The 27,405-nt window shown below is 51.7% G+C and overlaps 2 protein-coding genes across 4 annotated transcripts in view; one reads left to right on the plus strand and one right to left on the minus strand.

Annotated features, from left to right (window-relative positions):
* Positions 1-1,457, plus strand: part of TTLL5 (tubulin tyrosine ligase like 5) — a 274,403-nt gene extending 272,946 nt beyond the window's left edge. For 2 of the 3 annotated variants that reach the window (XR_004299581.1, XR_004299583.1), the window contains one exon: positions 100-1,457. The gene's annotated coding sequence lies outside the window, so the exon portion shown is untranslated. Of the gene's footprint in view, positions 1-96 lie in introns of all 3 variants that reach the window. The other variant, XR_004299582.1, reaches the window with a different exon arrangement.
* Positions 1,458-1,600: 143 nt separating this feature from the next.
* On the minus strand, positions 1,601-25,183 carry TGFB3 (transforming growth factor beta 3). The gene is made up of 7 exons (XM_032405639.1): positions 23,388-25,183; positions 15,569-15,732; positions 15,150-15,279; positions 9,854-9,961; positions 7,939-8,110; positions 4,976-5,129; positions 1,601-3,894 (listed from the first exon to the last, which is right to left on the minus strand). The coding sequence occupies exons 1-7, from the start codon at positions 23,737-23,739 to the stop codon at positions 3,736-3,738; spliced, it is 1,239 nt and encodes a 412-aa protein (XP_032261530.1). The 5' UTR covers positions 23,740-25,183; the 3' UTR covers positions 1,601-3,735.
* Between the last annotated feature and the right edge of the window lie 2,222 nt (positions 25,184-27,405).

A 27,405-nucleotide genomic window follows, 5' to 3' on the forward strand; every position in this document is an offset into this window, starting at 1 on the left:
AACTTCTCGTTTTCTTTCATTGCTGGGCAATTTTTTAAACTACGTTTTAGAAATGTGAACTACAAAGAGATGTTTTATTCTTCCATTTGGTTTCAGCAGATCGTGGGTCCAGGCTCTTCCCCACAGGCAGCTCCTGAACCTGGGAAGCTCGTATGTGCACATGTCTCCATTATCGGCCCGCCGTGGACAGGTCCTCTAAGGGTCCTCATCAGAATGAGGCGGCACAGCCCTCCCAGACGCCTTTCCACTTGATCTCTGCCCCCTCTCCTCACCTTTCCCTGGTCCCCTCTCTGGCTTCTACTGAAGAAAAGGTTGAAAGGTGGGCTGCAGAGCCCGACTGAAGGACTGACAGCTACCCTGGGGAGTTACTGGGGGAGGATCCAGAGTCTGGGTTTTTCTACAGCAGGGTACTCTAGACTCAGCATTGAAACCCCAAGGGAAAAATGACACCCAACAAGGCAGAGAGAAAAGGGACTTTATTGACTTCTTAGTGAATGCAAACAGGTTTGAGCACATGGAAGCATTTTGTTTGCTTGTGAGGAATGAAGACTGTCCCTTGAGGGAGGGGAGAGAATGTATTCGTGATGTTCCTGGGACTTCTGGTTAGTAGTTTGAGGACCATCTTAACTGTTGGCTAACTTGGTTGTGAATTGGTTAGGAGACAAATCAGAATTCCTTCATGACTTTCCTGGTGATGGGAAGAACCAGGAAATAAGTTATATGGGAGACGCCGCATAAGAACCATGTGAGAAAGGACAAGAGGGTATGAGCCCAGGAAAAGAACTTTGAGACCAACTAGACTGCTTGGAATTGGCCTAGGTAACCATTAGAATTGGGTCCTCAGGCTAATTTCTTACTGCACTCTCCATGTGCTTATCGGCTGCTAAGACCAGACTCCAGATCTCGCCTTCATTTAACCAAGTACTTTTGTGTCATTTTTACTGGTACTGGGCTTCGCTTGGTAATAAACGAGACCGATCATATGATTTCCCCCCTCCAGCCACGGTGTCATTTCCAGTGTCCCTCCCTCCCCTCCCCCAGAACAAGTGTGTATCTTTTCAGACAGACAGACAATGGCTCAGGTTTCTGTAGCGCCTCTAAGTGACACGTGGAATGGAAAGGCTGGACTTCAGACCCCCGCCCATAACTGTATCTGCTGATAAAGATAAGAATAGAGCTCTCATATAAAAAAGGACATTTGGAATCACAGTGTGTTCTGTTTTCTTTGGGATTCTTCGGGAAACATAACTCATTGCCTTGCTTCATTAGGATGAGCCACACGCCAACATTTTAGTGATTTCCTATGAGGTTGGATAAGAAGGAAGGTTTATTCTGGGGTCAAAAAGATGATTCCCTTCTTTCTTAGTTAAGCCTCGAGGAAGGACCCAGTGATGTCAGATCGAAGACACTGCTGCTCCAAATGTAGCTTTTAGGCAGCCTGGACCTTCCCCGGGCCTGAAGATCTCTCTAGAGCTGTAGCCTGAAATTGGACATTTTTTTAAATTGCTTCTTATTTATTTATTTTTATTACGTTCAGATAAACACTTGGGTGTTTCTCGTGCCCACTGAAACTTGAGAATAGCTGCCACAAGTAAAGAGACTCTGCAGCTTGGGATAGCAATGGCCCATGGCCAAAGGGCTGGGCACGCTGCATCCCCTCTCTGGGCCCGCTAGCTCCCTTGGGTAAGATGGGCCACAGTCCCAGCAGCCATGATTTTAGGGCAGGGATACAGCTCCCCAAGTACAGTGGAAGTAAATGGGTGCCACAGGGGATGAAGCCTGAGAGAGAAGCTCTTAGAATTGGCTGGGCATGGACAAAGCAGGAAAGAAAGTCTTGACCAAACTCAGGAATTCAATTCGGGAGAATTCCAGAAGGAGCAAGATACATCTACACACACACACACACACACACACACACGCACACACACACACACAGAGGCACCCTTCAACCTACAAATTTTAGCTTCAGATAGACTTTTTCACCAACGGTAAGGTGATCTTAATAGAGGAACATGTTTTTTTGGGAGCTCTTAAATGGTTCCTCACGCATTGCAGATGGTTGCTTCAGGTGGACATTAATATCACAGAATTCTGCATTGCTCTGGGATCTGCGCCCGCAAACAAGAACTATGGGATTGTACTTCCTCGCCCTCTCCCATCCCCAAATCACTGACAGAGGGGTTCCTGGCAAGCTTACCCCGATAACAGAATTAGCCTCATCTTCTTCGGCCATTTACCACAGACAGTTTCTCTAATTCTCAACTGATTGTGAGGGTGAGATTAGATTTTCAAAAATGATGATGTTCATAACTTAGAGGGCATGTACAAACGAACAATTTCCACAGGCAAGGGTTCACCCCAAATGATTTTTGCCCACAGTTAAATGTAGGTCAAATTCATACAACTTTTTGCAAATCTGAACCACTGCCCCTGTGTGTCTGAGAACAAAATGCTCCACAAGAAGGAAGGGAACACAAGCAGTTAAGTCTCCTCAAATGGCAGAAGGCAGGACAGCGTCCCACCGTCCAGGGTACTCACACTAAGCAATGCATTCGCTGTTCGAGACTCTCCGCCCCAGGTTCCAGTGACCTCTGGTTAGTAGACATGAACGTGGGATTAAGAAAAGAGTAATCAAGGATGTTTATCCAGTCAGACTTACACCTTAGAATAGGCTTTTACTGTTTTAGAGACAATCTTCCAGAAGATGAAATGATCCAAGATTCCCCAAAAATATTTATTCATACAAAGATTTTGAGAGTAATATTTGTATTTGTCTTTATACCTCAGTCTACGTGTCTGGGGCCAAGTCATCGTGTGGCGCATGTGCGACCTCCCCGCACGCCTCACCCGTTCTAGCACCTGCTTCCAGGAACACCAGATGGACACAGGGTCTGGGGTGGGGGGACCCATAATGCCCCAAGACTGCACAGACCCCAAATCCAAATATGTGTGCCCTGACCTGGAAGGTGTCTAGCCAGATGTCCGAGGGGAAATACGATTGAGGAAGAAGGCGAGAGGAGGGACCCAGAGGGCAGACGGGAGAGTGTTCATTCCCACCCTCTGCTTCTGAGTTCAGCGTATCCAGATGGCCCCATAGAGTTGACGGCCCGGGAACTACATTCCCTGGATTTTTCTCCCTGTAATGACCCTTGGTGCTGTTGATTGATGTTGAGAGGACAATTTGCCAAAATAACAGATTCATCCTTAATCCCAGGTAGTAGGAGATACAATTCTGGGACTTTGTCTAGGTAACCTGTCTGAAGGAAAATGCTTGCCTTGTATAATGTAATCCCGATTCCCTAGAGCAGATGTGGGGCAGCGATGAGCACATCTGACCTCAGAAGTGTCTTCCGGCCTGGCCCTGTCCCGGCCGTTCTCTGCCCTTCCTCCTCCCTAGGGTATCCCAGATCCATTGCCGCATGATGCGTCCCGTGTCGGCTTGCCATCCCTCTTCTTCTGTCCCCACCACCTCCGTCTACGTCACAGAAAATCTGTGTATTCTGAAGAGTTGGGCCTTCCCCTAACCAAACCCACACTTTCTTTACCACAGTGATTCTCAGAGCCAGCACGAAGGAGAAATGTCCCAAAAGGGAACTTCGTCTCAGCCATCTGCCTGGAGCCGAAGGTTGGGGGCTCCAGGCCTCTAGGTGAGGTCTGTTGCCTTTGTGTTTCCCGAGGAGCAGGCGGTCAGGCGGTGGCAGTCCTCTGTCCTCTCTCTCTGTCGCAGGCAGGGTCTCAGCTACACTTACAGGACTTGACCACCATGTTAGACAGCTGTTCCACCTTGGGGGTCCTCCCAACATAGTACAGGATGGTCAGGGGCTCCAAGTCCTGGGGCACACAGCAAGGTGAGGCAGAGGCTTCAGGGTTCAGAGTGTTGTACAATCCCAGCACCTGGGGAGGACAGGTCATTTAGAGGGCGGCAGGCCCAGAGCCCCCTACCGTGTTCTGGGGGCTGCTCTTCCGGTTTGGGGAAACACCTGTACTCAATGTGTGAGCATTTTCAGGTTAAGCTGAGAACAACTAATGGGCAACTTTAAAACGGATCATGAAATATTCTCTGCTGTTAAGAAACACTCCTCTGCTGGTTTTGCTAGCTCTACCTGGTCGCTTCAGTGAGAAGTGAGCTCACTGAACGCTGCTTTGGGCCATTTAGTAAGCGCCAGAGTGTGCGGCCCCAGACAGTGCGGCCCCAGACAGGAGGCAGTCAAGGGTGAGCTATCAGGAACCATGTTTCACGAATGACTGCCCTATTTCTGAGTCCCCTTGAGGGAAAGAAAGGCAAGCGAGTGTCAGAGTCCTGACTTCCCCCTCTCTCCCCTTCTCTTCCCATTGTTTCATATTAGCTGCTTCTGTGTGCTTTGCATGGTCTTTCAAAATGTCTTTTCTAGGGCGCCTGGGTGGCTCAGTTGGTTAAGCAACTGCCTTCAGCTCAGGTCATGATCCTGGAGTCCTGGGATCGAGTCCCGCGTCGGGCTCCCTGCTCAGCAGGGAGTCTGCTTCTCCCTCTGACCCTCCCGACCCTCCCCCCTCTCATGTGCTCTCTCTCTCTCAGTCTCTCTCTCTCAAATAAATAAAAATCTTTAAAAAAAAAACAAAACAATCAAAATGTCTTTTCTATATCCAAGAGGCTGGAATTCCCAGAGTCCTTCCACCAATGGCAGAAGCCTTTCTGCCCCAACATCCCTTGCTAGCTGTGTGCACACATCTCTGACCTACGGGGAGTGCTGGGACAGTGAGTTAATTTCCAGAATGGTACAAAAGCTTTAGACAGAACAAATAGAAAGGCTGGTGGAAACCATGGAGGAAGTTTTAAAGGGCAGGATGTGGCAAAGTAGAGTCGGGCCAGGGTGCCAAGATCAGAACCTTCAGCAAAGGGGTTTTACTCGCCCCGGATCATCATTCGCTCGTTCACCATTCAGTCCTCACGCATTCGTGTGAACGTGTCCCGCATGGCATGAGCGCCACTCCATACCGTGCTGTGGGTTGTGTCCGCGCTGCGGAGGTAGGGACAAGGGCCGGAGCAGAAGTTGGCGTAGTAGCCCTTAGGTTCATGGACCCATTTCCAGCCCAGATCTTGTCGGAAGTCAATGTAGAGAGGGCGCACACAGCAGTTCTCCTCCAAATTGCTACAACAACAAAAAAAACATTTATAGACCACCAACCTGAAGGAAACCACCAATATGAAAAACTTCACCAACGGCCCTCATATTTGTACCTGGAGTCCTTCCTGGTCATCCTAAGAGGTGGCCCTAATCAATGGAATCCCAGGTTCAAGTGCACTGAGCAGTATATACCATAAAAGCATCTTCTTGTGTTGAAGACCATGATCCCAAGGACATAATAGGCAGATACAGATGACGCATAAGGAAGAGAAAAAAAGGCAAAGATGGTCCTGCCCCTTTTTATATCGTAGATCAAAGCAGAGACATAAATTGCTTCACATAAAACCAAGCACTGGATGTTCTTAGCCAGCTCAGCTTTGTTGAGGGTGGTTTTATCGTTACCTTCCTAATGAGCATCCTGCGAGACATGAACTCTAAGCTCATGCAGCTTACATACTACAGTAGATTGCTTAGACCAAATCTAGAGGCCGTCGAATCAAAATGAGGCGTATCCTTCTGTTAGACTCGTGCCTCACCCCAAGTGTGATGATCATCAGGCCATTTCAATTCTGTTCCCTGCAGAAATCCATTTGGCAATAACCCTTGCCAAGTGGGCATCTAGCCTATACGTCAATGTCTGCTGCGACCTAGAACTTACTACTTCCAAAATCTGGCTTCTTGTAGGTTCCATGGGTGAACCATGGCAAACATTCCCGGTTATCTATCTATTCAAAAGCCATTCCTACCTCCCTTCTCCCTTGCCACCTCCCATTACAGAGTCTAGACCACCAGATCCTCATTTTCCTGGCCTCTCTTGCGGGGAGGGGTGGTCATGTAAGCCAGCGACGACCAATCAGACATAAGGAGAAGTATGCAGAGGGTAAGGGCAAATTCTGGCAAAAATAGTTGATTCTTTATAAAAGTCACGGATGGAAGAGGAAAGCTACCAGCTCTGCCTCTCCCCCCTTCTTGTCATGAACACAGACAAGATAGCTGGAGCTTTAGCAGTCACTGTGACCGTAAGCAAGAAGATGAAAAGCAAGCCAACATGCTAAGCATGGCAGGCTGCGGAGAGAGAGCCTGTATTCCCAGTGGCATAACGAGGCAGCCAGACCGACCCTGAGCCTGCTGCTGCAGGCTTCTTGTGAACAAGAAATCCTCTGTGGTTTAGGCCACTGTGCCTTGCGGCCAAGAGCATCCATTCCTAACTGATTATGAGCCACACAGAGCAAGCCTACGGGCCAGCCTTCAGACAGTTGGCGGCCAACTACATTGCCTCTCCTACACCTTCAAGCTCGACCTCCCTAGTTCGCTCAGTTGCTCCTTATAAGACATGGTTTTAGATCTAAAAATTTCCTAATTCATTCTCCCCAGCTCCGCTCAGGCATCCTCCTCTCCAGCCAAACTGACCCATTCGTGTTCCTTCCTTCCTCCCCCCTTATCCCTCCATGCCCAAACCTCACTCATCTGCACCCTTCGGAAGCCTTTCCTGCATCCACAGATGAACTTTTTGCTCCAGATTCTTAAAGCACTCTATCCTTTGGACCTTCTCGTAGATGTGGTCATTTTCTACCTTTTAGTAACTGCTGTGTGTGCTTTATCATCCCTGCCCTTATGAATGAGGAGCTAAACTAAATAAGAGAAGAGGCTCTTTCTTTTTCTCTCTTCACAGTGGCTACCTACCACTTCCGAATTAGTTCATTAATTTCTCCAGCTCAAATTCCCCTGGTACGTGGAGACTGCTCTATTTCCCCTCACCCAGGAGCATCCTTGGACAGTTTACAGGGAACTGAGCACTTCTTTCATGGGAAGCCCTGCATTCGACTGGTGCAGCCCCTCTGGAAAACAGTATGGAGGTTCCTCAGAAAGTTAAAACTAGAGCTACCCCCTCAGAAAGTTAAAACTAGAGCTACCCTATGACCCAGCAATTGTACAACTAGGTATTTATCCGAAGGATACAAAATACAGATTCGAAGGGGCACCTGCACCTTGATGTTTACAGCAGCATTATCAACAATAGCCAAACTATGGAGAGAGCCCAAGTGCCCATCGACAGATGAACGGATAAAGAAGATGTGGTGTATAGATACAATGGAATATTACTCAGCCATCAAGAAGATCTTGCCATTTACAATGACATGGTTGGAGCTAGAGAGTATTAGGCTAAGTGAAATAGAGAAAGACACCATATGATGTCACTCATATGTGGAATTCAGGAAACAAAACAGATGAACATGGGAAGGGAGGGAAAAAAAAGAGAGGGAAGGAAGCCAACCGTAAGAGACTCTTCACGATAGAGAACAAACTGAGGGTTGCTGGAGGGAGGCGGGTGGGGGATGGGCTAGATGGGTGATGGGCATTAAGGAGGGCACTTGTATGATGAGCACTGGGTGTCGTATGGAAGTGATGAATCACTAAATTCTACCGAAACCAATATGACACTATATGTTAACCAACTAGGATTTAAATAGAAAAAAAACGAAGTTCGGCATTCATCTCCCCCACACAAAAACACACCATAGAAGTACTTTACAAAACACGATAACTACAGAGAGGCTTCGGCCAAGTCTCTGCGATCCAAACTGTCTTAGCAACACTCTCCTCCTCACTTGCTTCAGCCAGGCCCTCACAGAGCTGGGCTGCGGAAAAACGGGGGCTTCCAGAAAAACAGGAAGACGTTGGTAAGAGGTTTTAAATCTTTTTCCTGGAGATGTTTGTGACTAGCATCCAGGACCCCCCCGTCGGCACAGCTTAGGCCTGGGGACTGAGCCCCTGAGGGCGTACAGTAAATGCTGCCTCAGGAGCTGACGGTCGTGAGTGGGCCCAAGCTCACCGGAAGCAGTAATTGGTATCCAGGGCCCGCTTCTTCCTCTGCCCGCCCTGGCCTGGGTTGTCCAGCCGGTGCGGGGGAATCATCATGAGGATGAGGTGAGGGTTGTGGTGGTCCTTCTGCTTCTTGAGGCGCCCTAGATCTCCACGGCCATGATCATCCTCACTGTCCACACCTGCAGAGGGGAAGGAGGAGGACAATCTCCTAAGGAGGGCAGGGTGGAGGCTGGCTTCCTATGGCACCCTGTCACGGCCCTGCAAGGGCAAGGCGTCATGCTCATGTCAGGCTACAGGAAGGGGAAGGAGAAGACCAGGGAGAGGAACGCACAAGACACCTGTGGTCAGATCCCCTCATGACTCCGGTATCTAAGTCGCCCAGAGAGCAGAGAGCCCTTCCCAGATGCTTCCTGGGATCTCGGGGCCGAGAAGCTTCCATGAAACACCCCAGGCAGCTGGCTAACACATTGCTTTGGGCTGTCCGTTTAGATTCCCAGACTTAGAATTTTGGGGTATGAGTTTCCTCGTATGCTCTGAATTGGTCAAGACAGCGCCGAAGTCCTCCCTATAACGTAAGATGTCTCGGTTTAAGATCCCTTTAATGGGAGCCGGAGGAGCTAGACTCCTTAATTATTAATGGGCACATGCGCGAGTAGTTTCAAGGTGTTTCCACTGTAACACTCAGATAAGATACCAAGGAATGTGATCCACAGATTTAGCACACAAACTCTGCGGCTGGCGGGGAGACCCTGCTATTTCATCTGGAAAGGACAACACTGAGGACTAAATTAGACCGAGTCTCAACTAAAGGAGATCTATTTTGTGACAGGCAATCGCCTGCTGTTGTCCATCTCCACCAAGGACAGGAACACGAGGAGCTTAATTTACACAGTGACGGAAGGGACTTGGACCCCATGAAGGCGCACTAGGACCGTCAGACAAATGGGAGGCGTGGATCTAAAATTCCCTTTTCTGAGAATCTTTATGAACAAGGTAACTATTTACAGAGTGGGAGGATTTCGTCCTGACCTCGCCTGTAGGTAAGGACCCCAAAGGTCTTCTGAGCTCTGAGGTTCTGTGATTAGGATGTCAAATGCTTGGCTTTAAAAATAAAAGGGGGGGGGCCTGAAATCAGGCCCACGAAGGGTAAGAGGTCTGCCCAGGGCTGGCAGCCAAGAGAGGGTGCACCTCTTCCCAGACAAGCCTCTGACCTCACGCTCTGGCATGCTTGGTTTGATCTTGAGGAACCACCTGGCTTTGGGTGTGCCTCAGTTATCCAAAATGGGACTATTCAAGGAAAGAGAATATCCCTGAAACCCAGAGACTGTCCAGAGATTGAGCGCCTTAGAAACAGACTGGAAAACCAGAAAAGACTCTCAACTATTTCTCCATCTTAACACAAAAACCCTGAGCCCCAAAGTAGTCATTCAAACCCAGATGACTCCTGGGTGGGGATCCCGTGGCCTCTGTAACATTTGGAAAGTTCAGGAGTCAGGACACTTGTATTCCTGGTCACCGCAGGTCCTTTTTTTTTAGGGTAGGGGAAGACAACGACTATTTGTTGAGCATTTGTGGCACTGTGTTTTACATTTGTTATCTCATTTAATTTGCATGATAACCCTACGAAAGAGGTATTCTCATCTCTGTTTTAGTGACTGAGCTCAGAGAGGCGGACCCGTTGGCCTCCATGATACACCACTCTTCCCAAGGTTACACTGTCTTCCAGATGTTAACACACTCTATCTATCAACTGAAAGTCCCAAGCCTTGCCTTTAGAGCAAAGCAGAATTACTCGAGTATAAAATAGTTGGCCATCTTCGTGAGGGAGTTTGGTTGCTTTTCTTGGGGCCTGGTTGGGGTCTCCTGTTCTGTCCTGCCTCATCAACCGCCCTCCACCTACTATACACCATCCATTTTGTTACCTTTGAATTTGATTTCCATCACCTCATGAATGTTTTCCAGGATGTCTCCATTGGGCTGAAAGGTGTGACATGGACAGTGAATGCTGATTTCCAGACCTAAGTTGGACTCTGCAAAATAAGACACAGAATCAGTGAGAACATTCTTTATGTGATGGGGAAGTGTGCCCATCACCGTGCACGGTTGGCCAGGGCCTCTGCTCCCATAGGCAGTCACAGGAGCTGAGTAATGCTGAGGGACACAGGAGACAGAAGGTGCCAAAGCTCGAGCGGACCTCCACACGTGTTACCATATTGCAGGTGTTTCTGTTACGTATGAATAACCAAATAAAGGCATAAATTAAGGGGCATTATAAAGGAGAATTTTCCTTCTTTTTAGAAGATTTATTTATTTGAGAGAGAGCAAGTGTGGGTGCATGTGTGCGAGCGGGGGGAGGGGCAGAAGAAGAGGGAGAGAGAGAATCTCAAGCAGACTCTGTGCTGAGCGTGGAGCCCGACGAGGGGCTCGATCTCAGGACCCTGAAATCATGAGCTGAGCCGAAACCAAGAGTTGGACGCCTAACCAACTGCACCAGCCAGGCGTCCCAAAGGAGAATATTCATAGTCATCTATTTTCAAAGGATGGTATTGGGAAAAAATTGTCACCTGCCTACTTGGGGACAAAAGAATGAGGATACAAGAAGGAAGAAAAACGACCATCACACTACCTAGGTGTTTGTTGGGAGAGGAGATACTCGAGCCAACCTGCTGAGGCAGGATGAAATGGGAAGCAGGGGAGGGACCGGGAGAGGCCAGGGAAAGGGGCTCACTGAAGAACTTGGGAGCAGAGAAGCTGTGATTCCAAAGGCCACCAATTCCACCAGATGGGACGAAGATGGCAGAGTCTGCGCCGTAGGATTAGAAGTCAGGAAGCAATGCTAGAGGCAAGGTCACCTGCAGACAAACAGCCGAATCCGTCTACGGGGAAGATGCCAGCCTTTCTGCCAGGGCCATGATTGTGGGTGTAAATGGAGTGGTAGTTTCCAGAGGACAGAAAATGAAAATCACAGTTACCTTTGGCCATATTTTCCTTAAGGGATAAGGACAGAATGAGGTCAGAGTTACTTGGAAGTTTCTTCTCTGGGAATCCCTGTTCAGTTAATGGGGGAGCTAGAGATGTGGATGGCTCACTGGGGGAAAACGAGCCGCTCAGGAAGACCATTGTGAAATCAGAGCACAGGCCGGGGGAGATGGCCAAGGGCCAAGGGCCCCGATGACACGAGCTCGGAGAGAACCAGCAGGAGGAAATGTGCAGACGCCAGGGCTTGCTGACAGACTCTCTGGTGTAAGAAGGCCAGCTGGGGCCCTTTCTCCTATTGGTGGTGTTTGCGTTTTACTAAAATTGGGGAAGCAAGGAAATTAGTAAAACGGGTTGAGTAAAGTGGAGGGAGAAAAGGAGGAATAAGAACAGACACATTTGAACTGAATCCAGAAGTTTTGTGCAGGGAAACTAGGAAGGGTCTGGTATCATGTCAATTCTGGTGGGTCAGACTCAGCCAGGGAAGCTCTGGTGACCCAGAGGCAGCAGCAACCTGCGCTGTGGGAAAGGTCATGAGGAAAGGACCCTTCTGGCTTCAGGATCAGCATCTCAGCAAGCTGATTGATTTACTGTGCCCCGGGCCGCCCTCGTTCTGTGTGAGCATCCAGCCCTGGGACCAACCTGAGGTGATCTTGAAATCTGGTGTCATCAGGGAAAACCCCAGAGTCCAAGCTAGCTCAGCACCCTTCTCATGCACAGAAGGACTCAAGCCCAGGGGTTCTGGTCACCATTAGGCAGGCCAGGATCCCTTCTTCCATAAACTCCAGAACCCAGTCTCATCTGTCCTCCTCCAAACCAGGGCAGCCTCTAGGACACACTGATACTTGCTGAGCTTGAAGATTTCAGTTCCAGAAGGTTAGCTTTGGTGGGGAGGGAGGGGGCTATGATAACAAGGAAGCTGATGCCCAGCCAGAGAACAAGAAGTAAAAAGAGATGGAGTCACAGGAGTGTCTCCTTCCTGGTTGAAGGCCATTGAAGGAATGAACCGGGGTGGCTGAAATGGGCTGCAGAGTGTACTTCCAATTACCCAGAAGGGCTCAAGGGAGGCCAGGAGAGACCTGGTGTGGGCAAGTTCTGTGATTCTGTGAGTTAGAAAGTCAAGGTGCAAGGGCACCTGGGTGGCTCAGTCGGTTGAGGGTCTGACTCTTGCTTTTGGTTCAGGTCCTGATCTCATGGGCTGTGAGATCGAGCCCCACACAGGCTCCACACTCGGCAGGAATCTGCTGGAATATTCTCTCTCTGCTCCTTCCCCTGTGCATGCTCACGTGCGTGCGCTTTCTCTCTCTCTCTCTCCCCCTTTCCCTCTCTCTCTCTCTCTCTAAAATAAATAAATAAATCTCAAAAAAAATAGAAAGTCAAGGTGCAGACACATGTGTTGGGGACAGTTAGGGTTAGGGGACAGGTGGTAGTGTAAGATGGCGGCCTGGCTTGGCCACCAGGCTCTGTGTAGGTAGAAGACTCAGAGTGATGGCAAGAGTCACCAGCGTTTGTTGAGCATTACATGTCAAGCACCGCTCTAAGACTTTATGTGCAGTAACTCATTTAATGAGGCTTAGAGAATTAAATGGCTTACCCAAGGTACCCAGCCAGTAAGTGGGGAGAGCCAAGATTCAAACACCTGATGCCTGAGCCACACCCTAACTGTTAGAGTCAAAGAGGGACAAAGAGGGGGCAACAGAGACCACCAGGGAAGGCGCCTGGGTTTTCCCAGTGTCCCCCCTCTCCTGTGCTACGATGCTGGCTGTGCTCCCTACCCGGGCCACTAGGGGGTGTCTGACTCTGCACGGGGAGAAAGTGCAGACCAGGAGGAGAAACAGCACAAGGGTATGAGGACCTGGGTCCCCTAACTCTGGGTAGGGCTCCAGACAGTTCTGGGACCCAGAAGGCAGGCTGGCAAGCTGGTGCACAGGAGGCTCTCAGATGTTTGCTGAATGAATACAAGACCAGACGTGTGACTCGGTTTCCCCATCAGTCCACACCACCAACTGCACCATTTGGAGTCCATCTGCTGCCTAGTTCGGAGCCACGAACTCTGAGGAGACTCACAAGCTCTGCATAAGTAAAGGTCTGTGTGGGATTCCCCTGCGTGAGGGGTGGGAAGCAGCTGCCTAACTAGAAACTGAAGGTTCCAATGAAGAACTAACCTCAGAATTGGCAGCAGTGGGGATGGTGGGTGGGGGACCCACAGGTTTTATTACGAAATTATCTTTTTGATGTCTCAAGGAAGATGGAAATCATTCTCAGCGCAAACTTCTCATTGAGCTCTGCAGCTGGGAAAATAAGAACTCCTTCAAGTGCCCAGGGCTTCAAAGAAATCCAGGTGGAGCTGATCAAAATCAGACAGAGAAGCTAAGAGATGAATTTCCCCAGCCCTTCCTTGCTGCAGCCATGACAGGCTCTAGGCGGAGTGCCGTCTGAGTCAGAATTCCCAACTGCGCTGCCCAAGGCACATCCTGGTCCCGTGGGTGCTCCTAGGCTTTGCCTCTGTGCTCAGCAGGGGAGATGGGACAGAATTCCCGGGTATCCCTGGAGCTGAGGCAGGACCTTCAGCCCATGATCAGCCGGCTCGGCCAGGATGAGGGTTTGCAGACTCGGATGCTTCCGGACCCCGGGCAGGTTACATAAGTGAGCAAAGCGAACCAGCGGATCATGCTCAGTGGGGACTGCCAGCCTCACTCTTGGGGGAACAGCAGGGACTGGAGGGCCTATGGGGACGTGAAGAATGCGTGCCCCACCTCAAGAGGTGGCCACTACTCATCTCCCATGGATCGTCACGGGGAAATCTTCCAATTTTTCTAGAAAATCCAGAAGTCCAGGTTTTATGTGAAATCTCCTGACTTGAAAAATAGAAACTGTTGACCATTACTTAAATTTAAAACATTATGTAGGCCAGGCCTTAGTGCTCTAACCCCAAAGCACCAGGACAGGTTTCCCAAAATATCAAGGACAAGAAAGGACCCACCTGCTCCAGGGACTCTGGACATCAGCATGTGGATGGACTGTGCCCCCAGGGCAGCTGATGACAGAATAAAACTCTGGGCAAGACGGGCAGAAGGAACAGATGGGCCCACCACAGGCACGCCCTCCCCACCAAGCATCAGTCCGGGCAGTACCCCCAAGTAAAGAAGGGCAGGAACAGAGACAGACAACAAAGCCCTGTCATCTCCACGCCCATGGCTGCCGCCGCAACGCAAGCCCCCGCTGCTCTCATCCGGGCGGCTGCGATGGCCCCTAGCTGGTTTTCTGGCTCCTTCCTTTGACTTCATGGCAACCAGAGGGGTCTTTTTTTTTTTTTTTTTTTTTTAAGATTTTATTTATTTGAGAGAGAAAGAGAGCGCACAAAAGGGTATGAGTGGGGGCAGAGGGGAGGAGCAGAGGGAGGAGAAGAAGCAGACACCCTGCTAAGCAGGGAGCCCAACATGGGGCTTGACCCAGGACCCCGGGATCATAACCTGAGCAGACAGATGCTCCACCAACTGAGCCACCCAGGCGCCCCCAGAGGGGCCTTTTAGAGATACAAACCAAATCACCTCACTCCATATCCCATCCCTGCTTATAACACTGCAGGGCTTCTCATCACACATGGAATAAGTCCTCGAACCTGACCGTGGTCTTACAGGTCCCAAGTCATAAGGCCCCAGCTGCCTCTGGCGCCCGGCTCACTCCATTCCAGCCCATCAGCCGGCAGGCCTCTGTCGGATCAAACCATGCCTGCTGCCGCCTGGGGGCCTGCGCCTCCCCACCTCCTCTGCCCCGCACACCCTTATTCTCACCTTCACACGCTGGCCCTTCTCATCCCTCGGACCTCAGTGCACACATTCCCTTGCACAGAGAGCCTCCCTGAGCACCGCGTGCCGGACCCCACCCGTCATTGCCATAGTGTCCTCTTTCGATGTCTTGTGGTACTCATCCCTGACGTTCCTACCCATCAGTATGTTCTCTTGGTTATTCTGTGTCTCTCCCATCGGAACGACAGCCCCATGGGAAACGGACCTCCCCGGTCTTGTTCACTGCTGTATCCCTCCCCCCAGCCTGGCTGAGGGGGCATTTTCATAAATATGGGTTGAGTGAATGAATGAAGGACACAGTGAGCCAGTGACAAAGCTAGGGTTTGAACCCAGACCTGTGACTCCTCTAGTTTTGTCCTGTTCCTTCTATTTCATGAACGATCAAGGGACCTTGAGGTGCCTTCCAAAACGCTCAGACTAAGAGTCAACCTACCTCTTCGCAAGAGCCACTCACGCACAGTGTCAGTGACATCAAAGGACAGCCACTCGGCGGTGCCCCGTGTGGGCAGGTTCTTACCGCCGATATAGCGCTGTTTGGCAATGTGCTCATCAGGCCGGAGTATCTGGAGGGCAGAGAGAGGAGTAAGTACCCCAGGCCGGAACAAGCCCCGCGGCCCAGCTCACAGTGCAGGAGGCCAGGTGAGGAGAGCAACGGGAAACTAAAAATTCCTGAAGGCTCCTGCGAGCCCCTTATTTAACGCTTCATCCTCTCCAGGACAGACACAGATGGAGAGAGTCCCAGAAGGTGGGATTCATGGCCAGGTCTGCTGATCTCTGCGGGAAGGGGAGGCCCAAAATGGTAGAGGAGCTGGCTCTCCCGTTTGTGTGGCTTCTGTTCCGGGAGGGGCTCACCTGGAAGAGCTCGATCCTCTGCTCGCTGCGCTTGGAGCTGGGGTTGGGCACCCGCAAGACCCGGAATTCTGCTCGGAACAGGTTGGTTCCATTTTTCTCCACTGAGGACACGTTGAAGCGGAAAACCTTGGAGGTGATTCCTTTGGGGCAGACGGCCAGCTCATCTAGGAGATCAAGCAAGCGGGGAGAGGGGCAGTGTGAGTGAGACCCACAGGAGCCAATGTGCTGCCCACGGACACTCGCCAGGTGGCCGAGGTCCCATCCACGACCTCCCTAGAGGTTCGACAAGGCCTCAGGCCTAAAGGTGGGGGCGGAGGTAGATCTTGGTGGCCCTGGAATCACACACAGGCCTGAGCCAGGAGCAGGGAGACCCGGGAGCCCCAGGACATGGCACCAATGACTGGCCAGTCAAAGACAATCACCCCTCCTCCCATGGCCTCAACATCCCAGCTCTGGCAGGCTCTCCAGCCTGCTTTCCTACTCTTTTAGAAAACATAGATGCTCAAAAGATCGCGGCAAGTCCCCCTAGTAGTTTAATCGTCTCACAGCTGTTTGACCCATTCATTCGTTTGTTCCTTCAGGCATTCATTCATTTATTACATGTGTATTGAGCACACACTGTGTGCTAAGCACAGTGCTGACAACGGGAAGCAAAAATGAAGAGCCGTGCCCCTGCCTTCAAGGAGATTCAGATCCAGGGAAGGATATCAATACAAAGACCCACATAATGGAACCAGCAGGAAAGTGCTGAGGGCCTTTGGAGAAGCCCAGGAGTTGCTGGGTCGGATCAGAGTAGGGAGACAGCAGGGAGCACGTGATGCGAAGAGGTACCATTTGATCTGGGTCCTGTAGGAGGAAAGGGTTTGAGGATGGAGAGGGAGGGATTTTCCATGGAAGGACTGCTGGAAACACAGCAGGGAGGGGAGGAGGTGCATGTGTGTAAGACGACCTGGAGCAACCAGGTGAGGGGCCCGCAAGACAAGGTCAGGACAGCCGACTGGGGTCTCGCCACGGGGAGGCTGAAATGTTAGACCGAGAGGCTGGATTTTATCCCATCAGCAGTGGGGAGCCATGGAAAGTGTTAGAGCAGTGCAGTGACATAATTAACACTGTGTTCTAGACCCACTGAGGCAGCATCGGTATGGCAAAGAGCCCACATCTCAAGCCTGGCAGACCCACGGACGTTTCTTCAGACAGAGCTGGGCCATCCCTGGTGGCCCTTTTCTAAGGGTTTCTGTCCTTGACAGTACATGCTATACCAGCCCCTGTCACCCTGCTGGCCTCTTCACCCCTGTCCACTGTCACGCTGCTGGCCTCTTCACCCCTGTCCACTGTCACCCTGCTGGCCTCTTCACCCCTGTCCACAAGACCCACGGCCGCAGATGCTCTTCGCCATATCTCAGTGCCCCAAGAGAAAAGAAAGCTCCTGTCTTTTTCTCCCGTACACTTCACAACCTCAAGGTCTGAGCAGCATTAACACCCAGAGAAAAACTTTCTACACAAATGGTAACAATAGCCAGAACTTGAAATTCAAGCTCGGAGACCCAGATTCCACACATAATGGACATGGCTGGAATGAGCTCATAATCACCCCGAGGGATGGTGTAGGAAGTCACGGACAAGGCGGGAAGGATCAGAGGCCTGGAAACAAGCAAATGCGCTACTGATCTTTAGGAAAGGATGAGTGAGTGTTTCTGGAAATTGCCATCTGGTGGGCCTGACACTGGTTCTTAGAAAATTAATGGAACAGATGTTAGGAAAACAAATGTGTGAATGCCGGCTAACGAAGCCCTGATTAATAACTGGCTTCAAAACACAAATACTGCCAACTATTCCCTAAACCGTGTCAGACAGAACCAGAAGGAGGCATCAGTGATAGCAGTTTAATTGTTCAGCTTGCCAGTCTGGAAGCCGCTGGTCACGGATAAGCACGCGGACTGGCAACCCTCTCGAGCACCGACACGCTTGGTTCTTGAAGGAGCTGTCATCGATGCGGCTTCAGTTAGAACAGTCCCTCCAGTAACTGCTGAAAGAGGGAGTGGAGTGTGTCCATGTTGCTGTGGAAAGGAAAATGGAATGGAAAACGGCACGTGCCCGTAAGCAGAGTCAGAGGGGGGTCAGGACCGCGGGAGGCCAGGACATGGGGGCACTGAGGAGCTAAGATGGTCTTCAGGACACTCTTGTAACCATCCCTCTTTTGTTGCTCCCAGCCCATCAATCAGATATCTGTTCCCTCAGACGGACTCCTCTTGGTGGGAACTTCAAGGAGATTTCAAGAAGGAGGTGCGAAGGATCTTTTTTAAAAAAAAAAAAAACATTTTATTTATTTATTTATTTGAGAGAGAACGCACGAGCAGGGGGAGGGGCAGATGGAGAGTGAGAGAGAGAGGGCGAGAATCCCAAGCAGACTCTGTGCTGAGTGTGGAGTCTGATGCAGGTCTCCATCTCAGGACCCTGAGATCACGACCTAAGCCAAAACCAAGGGTTGGATGCTCAACCGACTGAGCCACTTAGGCTCCCTGGGAAGTGTTATTTCTTTTTCTTTTTCTTTCTTTCTTTCTTTCTTTCTTTTTTAATCACTGGGACCTACAAATTTCTAGCAGAGTTAGAAGGGACATTAGGGGTCATCTAGTGCAACCCTCTTCAGATGAAGAAACCTATGTCCAGAGGGGTCTTGGCCGGGGCCACACATAGTTGATGCAAGCAAATTGACACTAACAAGTACAGCTCAAACATATAATCATTAGTGATTACAAGAGAACTGCCTAGGAGAGAAAAGGAAATGTAAATATAATCTTCTTGGCAATTAAATCCACGGAATAATGATGATGTTTTAAATAATTGGTGGAATGAGAGTGTAAATAAACAAACCGTGATAACACCACCTTACATTTCATGGAGCTTTTCCTAACTCATCTGACCCTCTAACAATCCTTGAGGAGAATGAGAATAAGTCAAATTGACCATTTTACAAAGGAGAAAAGTGAGTGACTTCCCCAAGGTCATGCAACTAGTGGGTGGCAGAGGTGGTATTTGAACCCAGGTCTTCTGATCACCCCTCTCTTCTTAAAGTGGGGCCTCTGGAAGTTGGGGGGCCCTAAGAGATCAAATAGTGGAGGCACAGGTTCACCGACAAAATGAAAGCTTCCATGGAGTGGGCCTACAGTACCACCATAGGCCCAAGCAACAGCCCATTCCCGCTCAGTTCTGTGGGTAGGCCATGCATCTGCAGGAAGCTAGTATTATTGAGAGCCGGACTAGAGGGTCCACCTTGAAAATTACATTAGGACCAACTTTTTCCGCTATGCAAAAAATATATATATACCGGTGGAGGCCATTTTCTCTTTTTTGCTATAGGGAGAGAAAAATAAGCAAAGAATATTCATGTAGAGTCTTCATGAAAAAATGTGGAAACGGCTGACTACGTTTCGACCATGCCTCTTAAAATGTTGTCAGCCTCCAGGGCTCCTAGAGGTGCCTTTGCTTATATCCATCCTTTCTGCCTGTAAAATCCTGCTGCTCCCAATGGCAGCACGCGCACACCAGTGAGGAGCTGCTTCTTCACCCCGGCTGCACATTAGAATCACCTGGAGAAGCCTTAAAAACAGATGATTACCTTGGAGTGGGTGGGTCCAGAGCTTTCTCCCCCCTTTCTTTCTTTAAAGATCTCCAGATGATTCTAATGCGTAGCCGGGGTTGAGAACCACAGTTTATAGTGCACTGCAAAGGGTACCATGGCTTCCAGATGTTCTGGAAGTTTGAGAAACGACACTTCAGTGATTTAATCTTTAAATAGGTTGACCTTTAAAAGGTATTAGACATGCAGTTTGGCCAATGCATCATTTAAAAAATTTTTGAATTAGAAGCCCATCAATATTTTAAGCCCAGGTTAAAAGGTGGGAAATTTCACAAAAAGAGCCAGGTTTTCTGCGCTTCTGGGAAACGGCAAGGTCTAGTGAAGCTGGACCCACATTCCTAAATGCGGAAATCAGCAGGAACTGAGCAGTGGGTGCCTTCTTTGACCAGGGTGTGGGAGCTTCCGGCTCCCCCCACCCGCCATCGGCCTCCCACACACCCTATTCTCTCCTCAACCCCAAGGCCAAGTGCCCCGTGCGCTATGTCGTGGTGCTGGTGCTGAGGCTTTTCTTCCAGATCTTTTGCATTAGCTGTCTAGTCTCTGTGGACACTTGTGTTTGCAGCCCCTTAAGGAAAGGTTTTGCCCTAGTACACTGAGTCGTAAGCTTCAGTGGGCTTAAGAAGCAGACCCCGCCCGCAGATTCTGATTCTGTAAGGGTGAGGTTGGGCCTGGGAATCCACGTGTTCCCCACTCACATAGCCCCTGGACTGTTCGTGGAGAAACACTGACCTAGCGTGCAGAGGGCATTGGCACTGAGAACCAATGAGTTCTTGGGATACGAAAGGTCTTTTAATTTTCAGAATGAACACAATCTAAATGTAGCCTTCAGGAAAGAAAGGCCAACGTATCATGTTTTCTCTTTGCTCAGGATCTCTGGGTTTGCTGGCTGTCTTCGCGCCAGCCTCGGATGAAAACAAGAGTCTCCCGCCAGCCATGGATAATTACCGGCCAGAAGTTAAAATGACACCCACACTGTTATCTTGATAACAAGGATGACAGAGGAATGGAGAAGGCTGTGTCTTTCCCCACCACGGTGTCAGAGAGAGGCCCTACCCAGCCAACTCCCGCTGAATTATAGAAGGATTTACAGAGGCTTGCCTTCCGTGCGGAGACTGTTGAATCATCCCAGATATAGACACAAAACTGTTTCAGCTGCAAGAGCATTTGGAGATTATCTCCGACTTCACAGATGAGAAAACGGCTCAGAGAGGTGACCTGTCCAATGCCACCTGGTGTGGCTGCTTAACCAGCTTAAGGCTCTTCATTAGATAAAGAAAACCCTTTTGTTGAAGTTGGGAGAACATCTGCGGTGGTATGAATCTCCTGGCCAAAACAACAGGCAGAGCTAAGAACGAACACACCCAGTTGGCCCTATGCGATCTGCCCCCCAGGGTTACTAAGAGCCCCTACCCACCCCCCACCCCCGCTTTGGTCCAATATGTGATTTATTCATATTGTAAGTCCAAGTCCTATTGCAGCCTTAAGGTTAAAGGTGGGGCCTAAAATATTTCCTTTACACACTGGCATTAGTGCCCAACAACATGCATTCTGCAGGCAGAATGTCTAGGTTAGAGTCCCCGCTCTTCGAGGCAAATCACTTCACTGATGCGTGCTTCCGGTTCCTCATCTGTAAGGTAGATAATCGGGGTTCCTATCTAAGAGGGCGGAGCCAGAGGACGGGCCTCTCCTCTTTGCTCACCTTGGTGCCCTTTCCCCTGCCCCCCTGGAAATTACTCCTTGCCACATTTTGCTCTCCAGGCTCCCCTATCTCCCTGGGCCACCTCCTGCTGTCACTTCCCGCTAAGTGCCTGCCCACTGGGTACAGAAGCAGACTGGCAGGGACGAAATGTGGAAGGGAACGCGATCTCCCACTTCCCCAGAAGCTCTGGCCCCCAGACCCTGCCAGCGTCCCGCCACAGACCCAGTGCCCCTGCTGACCAGCCCTCACGAGCTCGGGACAGGCTTCCCTTACGCTAAGCCTCTGAGGCTGCCTTTCTGCTCCTGCTCAGCATCTGCCCACTGCCTCCTTTTAATTAGTGTGTCTTCTGCCTCTGCCTCTCTGGGGCTGGCTCGGCACCTGACCAGCTGCAGGGCGGGCCCAAGCCATGTCTGCTCAGCCTCTGTGTCACCTCCAACAGCTGCAGAGAGTCTGGGCCTGCTTCCTGTTTGCACCTGCAAGCCTCCACGGCATCGCCCGTGTCCCACGGGGCCCTGGCTCCTCCCCAAGATCCCATACAGCATCTTGCTCCCAGCCTGACCAGGCTCTGCAGCCCCAGGGCCACCCCCGCCCGCCCCAGTTGCAAGCTGCTAGTGCTGCTGGCTAAGCTGCCAAGCAGCCGTGTGCCCTTGCCCTGGCTTTCCCCAGGGCTGCCCGCTATATGCGCCCTGAGTCTCTGTACGAAATCGATGTCCACTGGCACCTGTGGGTCCTTGCCTGCATCTGGCCCATTCATTCTTTTCTCGGGATTCCAGGCTGGACGGGCCCCTTGTGACGCAGAATCCCTCCTCCCTGGGACTCCACCTCCTGACCCGGATCATTGAGGTCCGAGCCCTTCTCCCTCACCCTGGGCTCTCTCCAGACCTCTCCTGCAGGCCTCAGCTGTCCATATTCGTGGCCACTGCGTCCTGACTTGGTGGTTGCCCAGGGGTTGGGGGGGTTTCGGCCATCCTGGTGCTGGTGCCTCCGGGAACTGTAGGCCCCCAGCAGACCCTGAGCCAGCCCCACCTGGAGGACGCCAGGGAGGGCGCCTCGTGGCATACTCTACCAGCTCTGCCTCGTACTCCGGCTTCCGCCCCACACGGTAGCCACGTCCTAAGGCAAGGCGCTCCAGGCAGCCACAGGAAACGGAGTGGGAACCCCTCGCCAGGAACCACAGGCTCCTGGATCTGGCCTGGGCCCGCTCCCAGTAGGGCCTTTTGCACCTTCAGCTAGAGCTGCTCCATCCACCCACCACCTCTTCCTTCTCTTCAGCCAGGTTCCTTTCAACCCCTGACCCCCCTCACCCTGCCTACTCCCTTCCACCCTCCCGCCCCTACTCCCCACGGCCAGGTGAGCCCGGGAAGAAGAGGTAGTCGGGGTGGCGAGGACACCTGCTGGTAGGAAAAGCAAACAGAGCTGCTCCCAGAGTCCCTGGCCCAGAGTGGCTCACATTCCTCCTTCTTGGGCTGTCAGTTTCTCAACATCTGCCAAATCTCTCTCTCTCTCTCTCTTTCTCTCGTATTGAGGTTTTTTAAATGTCCGTTCAGTAAACACACATGACTCCCACACGTGTACAAACACACAGACATCTCACCCAGAAGCCTCCCAGCTTCTCAGCACAGACGGGAGCCTCCTGGGAGGACACCCTCCCAGACACATGTCCTCTCTGCACCCACAGCCACACCTCCCACCCACTCTTCCCGTGACACGCAGACACAGAAGGGCGGCCAGCAATCATCGACACGTCCAGAGCCACAACCCTGCTCTCCCCGTGTCCACAGGCCTGGAAGCCGCCCATTTTGAGCCCATGACTCTGTCTACTGTACAAAGCCCGAAAGCACATGTATGTGTGAACAGAGGTGCAACCGTGCTCACGGCTCACGTGGGTCACGTGTGTGGCCCTGACCGACGGGCCTGGACAGCAAGAGGCTGCCCCCTTGCCTGGGCTTGGAAAAGCTTGACAGACATGAATCTGGGGCAGGTATCCTCTTTTTCCCAAGAACTGGAAAAACTAAACCACAGACGTGTTGCAGTGAGTTGCGAAAACAGGGGAGAAGACCCAGGTCTCCAGACTCGTGAACCCAGAAGGGCTTTCAAGAGAGCTGGCCCTGGCCCTCCGTGGCACCCGTCTGCTCACAGTTACCTAGCCCGTCACACGTGCCAGCACACAGAGGTTAACAGGACAGCACAAGGTAATTCCAAAGTAAAACCAGTCCAGGTTGTGATGCGAGTTCAGCAAGCCACTCAACCCCAGGGCTCCCGGCCTCCCAGAAGCCAACCCCCCCCACCCGCAGCTCTGTCTCCCTCCCCACCCACCCATCCGGGCCCCAACTGTGCCTCGCACCTCCTGAGCCTGGGTGTGGGTGAACCCAGGGCACCCCCCTCCCCCGGCTCAGAGGCCACCGCTCGGCCTCCCTCTGTGGGACTCCCTCCTGCAGTTCAGACCCTCTGGAGCAGACACCCCGGCGAGAATTTGGACTTACTGTGCTCCGCCAGCCCCTGGATCATGTCGAATTTATGGATTTCTTTGGCATAATACTCCGACTCGGTGTTTTCCTGAGTGCAGCTGTCCTCCCTCTCCCCCTGCATCTCCTCCAGCAGCTCCCGGGTGCTGTTGTAAAGGGCCAGGACCTGGTAGGGGACGTGGGTCATCACCGATGGCTCGGGGGGACTGGTGAGCCGGAGTTTGCTCAAGATCTGTCCCCTAATGGCTTCCACCCTCTTCTTCTTGATGTGGCCAAAGTCCAAGGTGGTGCAAGTGGACAGAGAGAGGCTGACCGTGGCAAAGTTCAGCAGGGCCAGGACCACCAGAGCCCTTTGCAAGTGCATCTTCATGCGCAAGCTGGGGAGAGCGGCTGGGGGGGGGGGCGCTGCTGCGAGGCCCGGCGAGGAGGAGACCCCAGCAGTCGTGCAGAAGGAGGGAGGAAAACCAGGCGGCCTCCCTAGATCCCGAAGACTGAGGCTTGGCAAGAAGGTGCATGAACTCACTGCACTGCGAGAGCTTCAGGACTTCCAGGAAGCACTGGCAACCCTGAGCGCGAAGACGCCGACTGTGTGCCTTGGAGCTCTGGGTCTCTTCTCCATGTGTCTAAACAGGTTCTGCGGGGCTCTGACTCCCAGCAGGCCAGGTGGAGGGCAAGCAGAGGGCTGGGAGGGGTGGCAAGGCAGCTGGGAGTGGGAAGGGAGCTGGAGTTTTTCCTTAGGTAAAAATAAATAGAGCGGATATCTGATATTGCCAAATGCCGCTTGGCGATGGGGAGAAAGTGGGTATTTTAAAGAAGGAGCAGGAGGACCATGGCTGGGTCCCAAAATCAAAATCCTTGCCTTGCCCTGAAGGAGGATAAGAAAAGAGAATGGAAAAGAAAAGGAGAAAAAAAAATGTTTAAAAAAAAGTCAGATAGCCAGTGAGTAGGTGGGGAGAGGCAGGGCTGGGCTGGGCTGGCCCCGCGAAAGGTGGGGGCAGCGCAGGACACACTTGTCTCTCGGGCACACCATTCATGCTTTCTCTTTTGTTTACACTTCCTCGGGGGCTTTCTAAATGACTTTGTTCACGCTGCCTCTCGTCTTCATTGGCTGGGAAGTGGGGGTATGTGCAATTGGAAGGCAGGGAGGACAGGCCCCTGGAGAGCAGCCCCAATAATCCACTTGGACGCCCAAGGTCACCAGCACCTCGGCTTGTCTTCTCCCTCGGCCATTGCTTCTGTTCCCTGCTTCTCTTTACAAAAATAAAAAGGAGAAGAAAAAGAAAATAGCAGCCAGGTCCCTGCACGCCTGCTCCGGAAAGCTGTTATTCCTTCTTTCTCAGGCTTCTTCCCCTATCTCTCCCCTCTCTTGCTCATTCCCTTGGCCTTGGCTTTCTGCTTCCCTCCCTTCCTCTCCCTGCTGCTTCTCCCTCTCCTTCTCCCTCTCTCTCTCTCCCTCTCGCTCCTCTCCCTCTCCCTCTCTCACACACACATGCACACACACTGCTTTCTCTATTTCTCTCTGCTGAAATTTTATACCTCCCTCCCATGACGTCTCAGGCCCGGGTGGGGGAGGGAGGGACCAGCGCACGCAGCCTCTTTTGCTGCACGATTTTAATGTTTTAAACAGGCACAGGAAAAGCCGAGCCCATTTGAAAAATACTTTGCGAGTCCTCTGGTTCGACGTGGTAACTGAACTTTTTTTCCCCTCTTGGAGTCACTCCTGCTACACGTTGACTGTTTTTCTGGAAAGTTACTCCGACGAATCCCTTCCCTCCTTCTCCCCCAGCTCCTTCGCCCTCTCGCCAGCTGTCAGCCCGTCCTCTCTCCTCGGCCCGTCTCTCGCTCCTGCCACGGTCCCCTCACCACCGCCCCCTCACACCCCCCACCCCCGGTCCGGGCCGCCCCCTGGGCCGACGGCCCGCGGGGCAGGGGCGCGCGCGGGGCCGGAGCAGGGGCAGCCGTGCCCACCCTCGGGGGTGGGGGGGCGACGCCCGGCCGGGGAGCGGGGTCGGAGGTGGGCACGGCTCCGCGGCGATCCTGGCCCCGATTCTTCACTGACAAGCCTGGAGTCGGGCGGCCGGCTGAAGCTTGGAGATGCTCCAGGGCCATTGAAAATGGTGGCGTTTTCCGGCAGATCGAGGGTGCCCCCTGGCGAGGCGAGGGCGCCAGTGAAGGAGCGCGGCGGGCCGGGGCCGGGACTCCGGGGAGGGCTGGGGGTGGGGCTGGGGGCTGGAGGAGAGGGGCCGCGGGAGAGGGCGAGGGAAGCGACACCGGAGCCTGGGGGGACGGGCTCCCTCTCGGCCCGACGTGCGCACAAGTGCACCTCTCTCTTCCCGGGGCCCTGCTCGGCAGCCGCTCTCGCAGAAATGTCCTCCAGATGTTCGCAGCCTCCCTCCCCGCCGAGGGTTCCGCAGGGAGCTGCGCCAGCGAGCGCAAAGTCAGCAGTTGGCCCCAGCCCATTTCCCAGATGGGTGAGGGGAAGTTTTCTCTCGTCTCGCTCTCGTTCCTCCTCTCCGCCTAAGCTTCTACGTCTTTTCCCACGAGAAGCTCAGAGAGGGCAAGGCACGTTGCTTCCCGGCAACACAGGACTTGCCCCTGAATCGGTCACTTTCCTGCGAATCTGTGCTGCTCCCCGCCACTACACCGCGCTTCACCCAGCCTTCCTGGACCCTTCCTGTGAGGTCTGCTTCCTGCCTCTGGCTCCTAGGCCGCTGGGATGTTCACTGAATCCCCAGAACAGTGGTTGATCAGTCTACAATTGAGGAAACTGAGGCACAGAACGATTTTTTTTTTTTTTTTAAGGCCACCCTCTCATGGGTGGTGGAGGCGATATTTAACTCAGGCTCTCTAGTTTGGGTAGGCATTGTTGTCATTTGAATAACATGAAGAAATCTAGGTGTAGAAAGCTTAAAAGTAACTTACCTAGAATATATAGTTGGTAGGTGTGGACACTGAGATTTGCACCCAGGAAATCTATTGCCAGAGTCTATGCATTTTCCTATGCAATGCTGCCTCTGAAATTCAGCCATCATTTGAAAATATTTTGATGTTCACTGTATGCCAGGCACTGTTCTGGGCTCTGTGGATGCAGCCCTGAACAAAACAAACTAACAAACAAAACCCTTGCCCTTAAGGGAGCTTACATTGGGGGTGGGGGGAGGAGGGGTGTGGAAATGGCAATAAACAGAAGAATTAGGTATGATGATAAAAGATAAGCACCATGGTGGAAAATAAAGCAGGGAGGTAGATTAGGGAATGCTTAGGTTGGGACTGTTGGAACTTAAAATAAGGTGACAGAGAAGACCTTACTGAGGCCTTTAAGCAAACACTTGTAAGATGGGAGGAAAATTATTCAAGTTATATCCTTCTGGACTCCACCTCTACCAAATCAGTCTCCAGGGATGGGGCCCTGGCACGTGTATTTTTAACAAACCCCACAGGTGAGTCAGGTGTTCAGCAAGGTCCAGAAGCACTGTCCTAGGGCTTCTTTCTGCTCAGACTGAGCACCATGCACCTTTTGCTTTCAGGAAGTCAGGGAAGAAGGGGGAGTTAAGGTTTGAAAACTGGCAGTAAGGTGGTGGTAGTGTAGCTATGGGCTCACACCAAATGGAAAAATCCAAAGATGAACCCCTTCTTCCTCATGTGGTGCCAAGGAAGAAGAAAACAAAGGATTCACAGGAGCCTGTATTTCATCTGTCTTGGATTTTGGCAATGAATGCTTCTTCAGATGAAAATCTAACTGGGTATTCTCAGTGCAAATCAGATCTTAGGGGTAATCTCTAAGAGCAATTACAAGGGAGGAGACTGAGGTCCAGAGAGGGCTCTGCCTGGCCGCACAGGTAGTTATCAGCAGAGCTAGGATGAGACCTCAACTCTTCCGACATCCAAGCACGGCTGTTGCTGTCACAAGACATGCTAACACACAGCCCTACCCAGTGAACATGTGTGGATGACTGGTTGAACTGAGTAATTTATTGGGTATTTAAGAAATGCTTGCAATCCAGTTTAAGGGGGTGCAACTCCCACTTTCAAGTCT

The sequence above is a fragment of the Phoca vitulina genome, unplaced genomic scaffold (genome assembly GCF_004348235.1).
Source record: "Phoca vitulina isolate PV1807 unplaced genomic scaffold, GSC_HSeal_1.0 scaffold7, whole genome shotgun sequence".
NCBI lineage: Eukaryota > Metazoa > Chordata > Mammalia > Carnivora > Phocidae > Phoca > Phoca vitulina.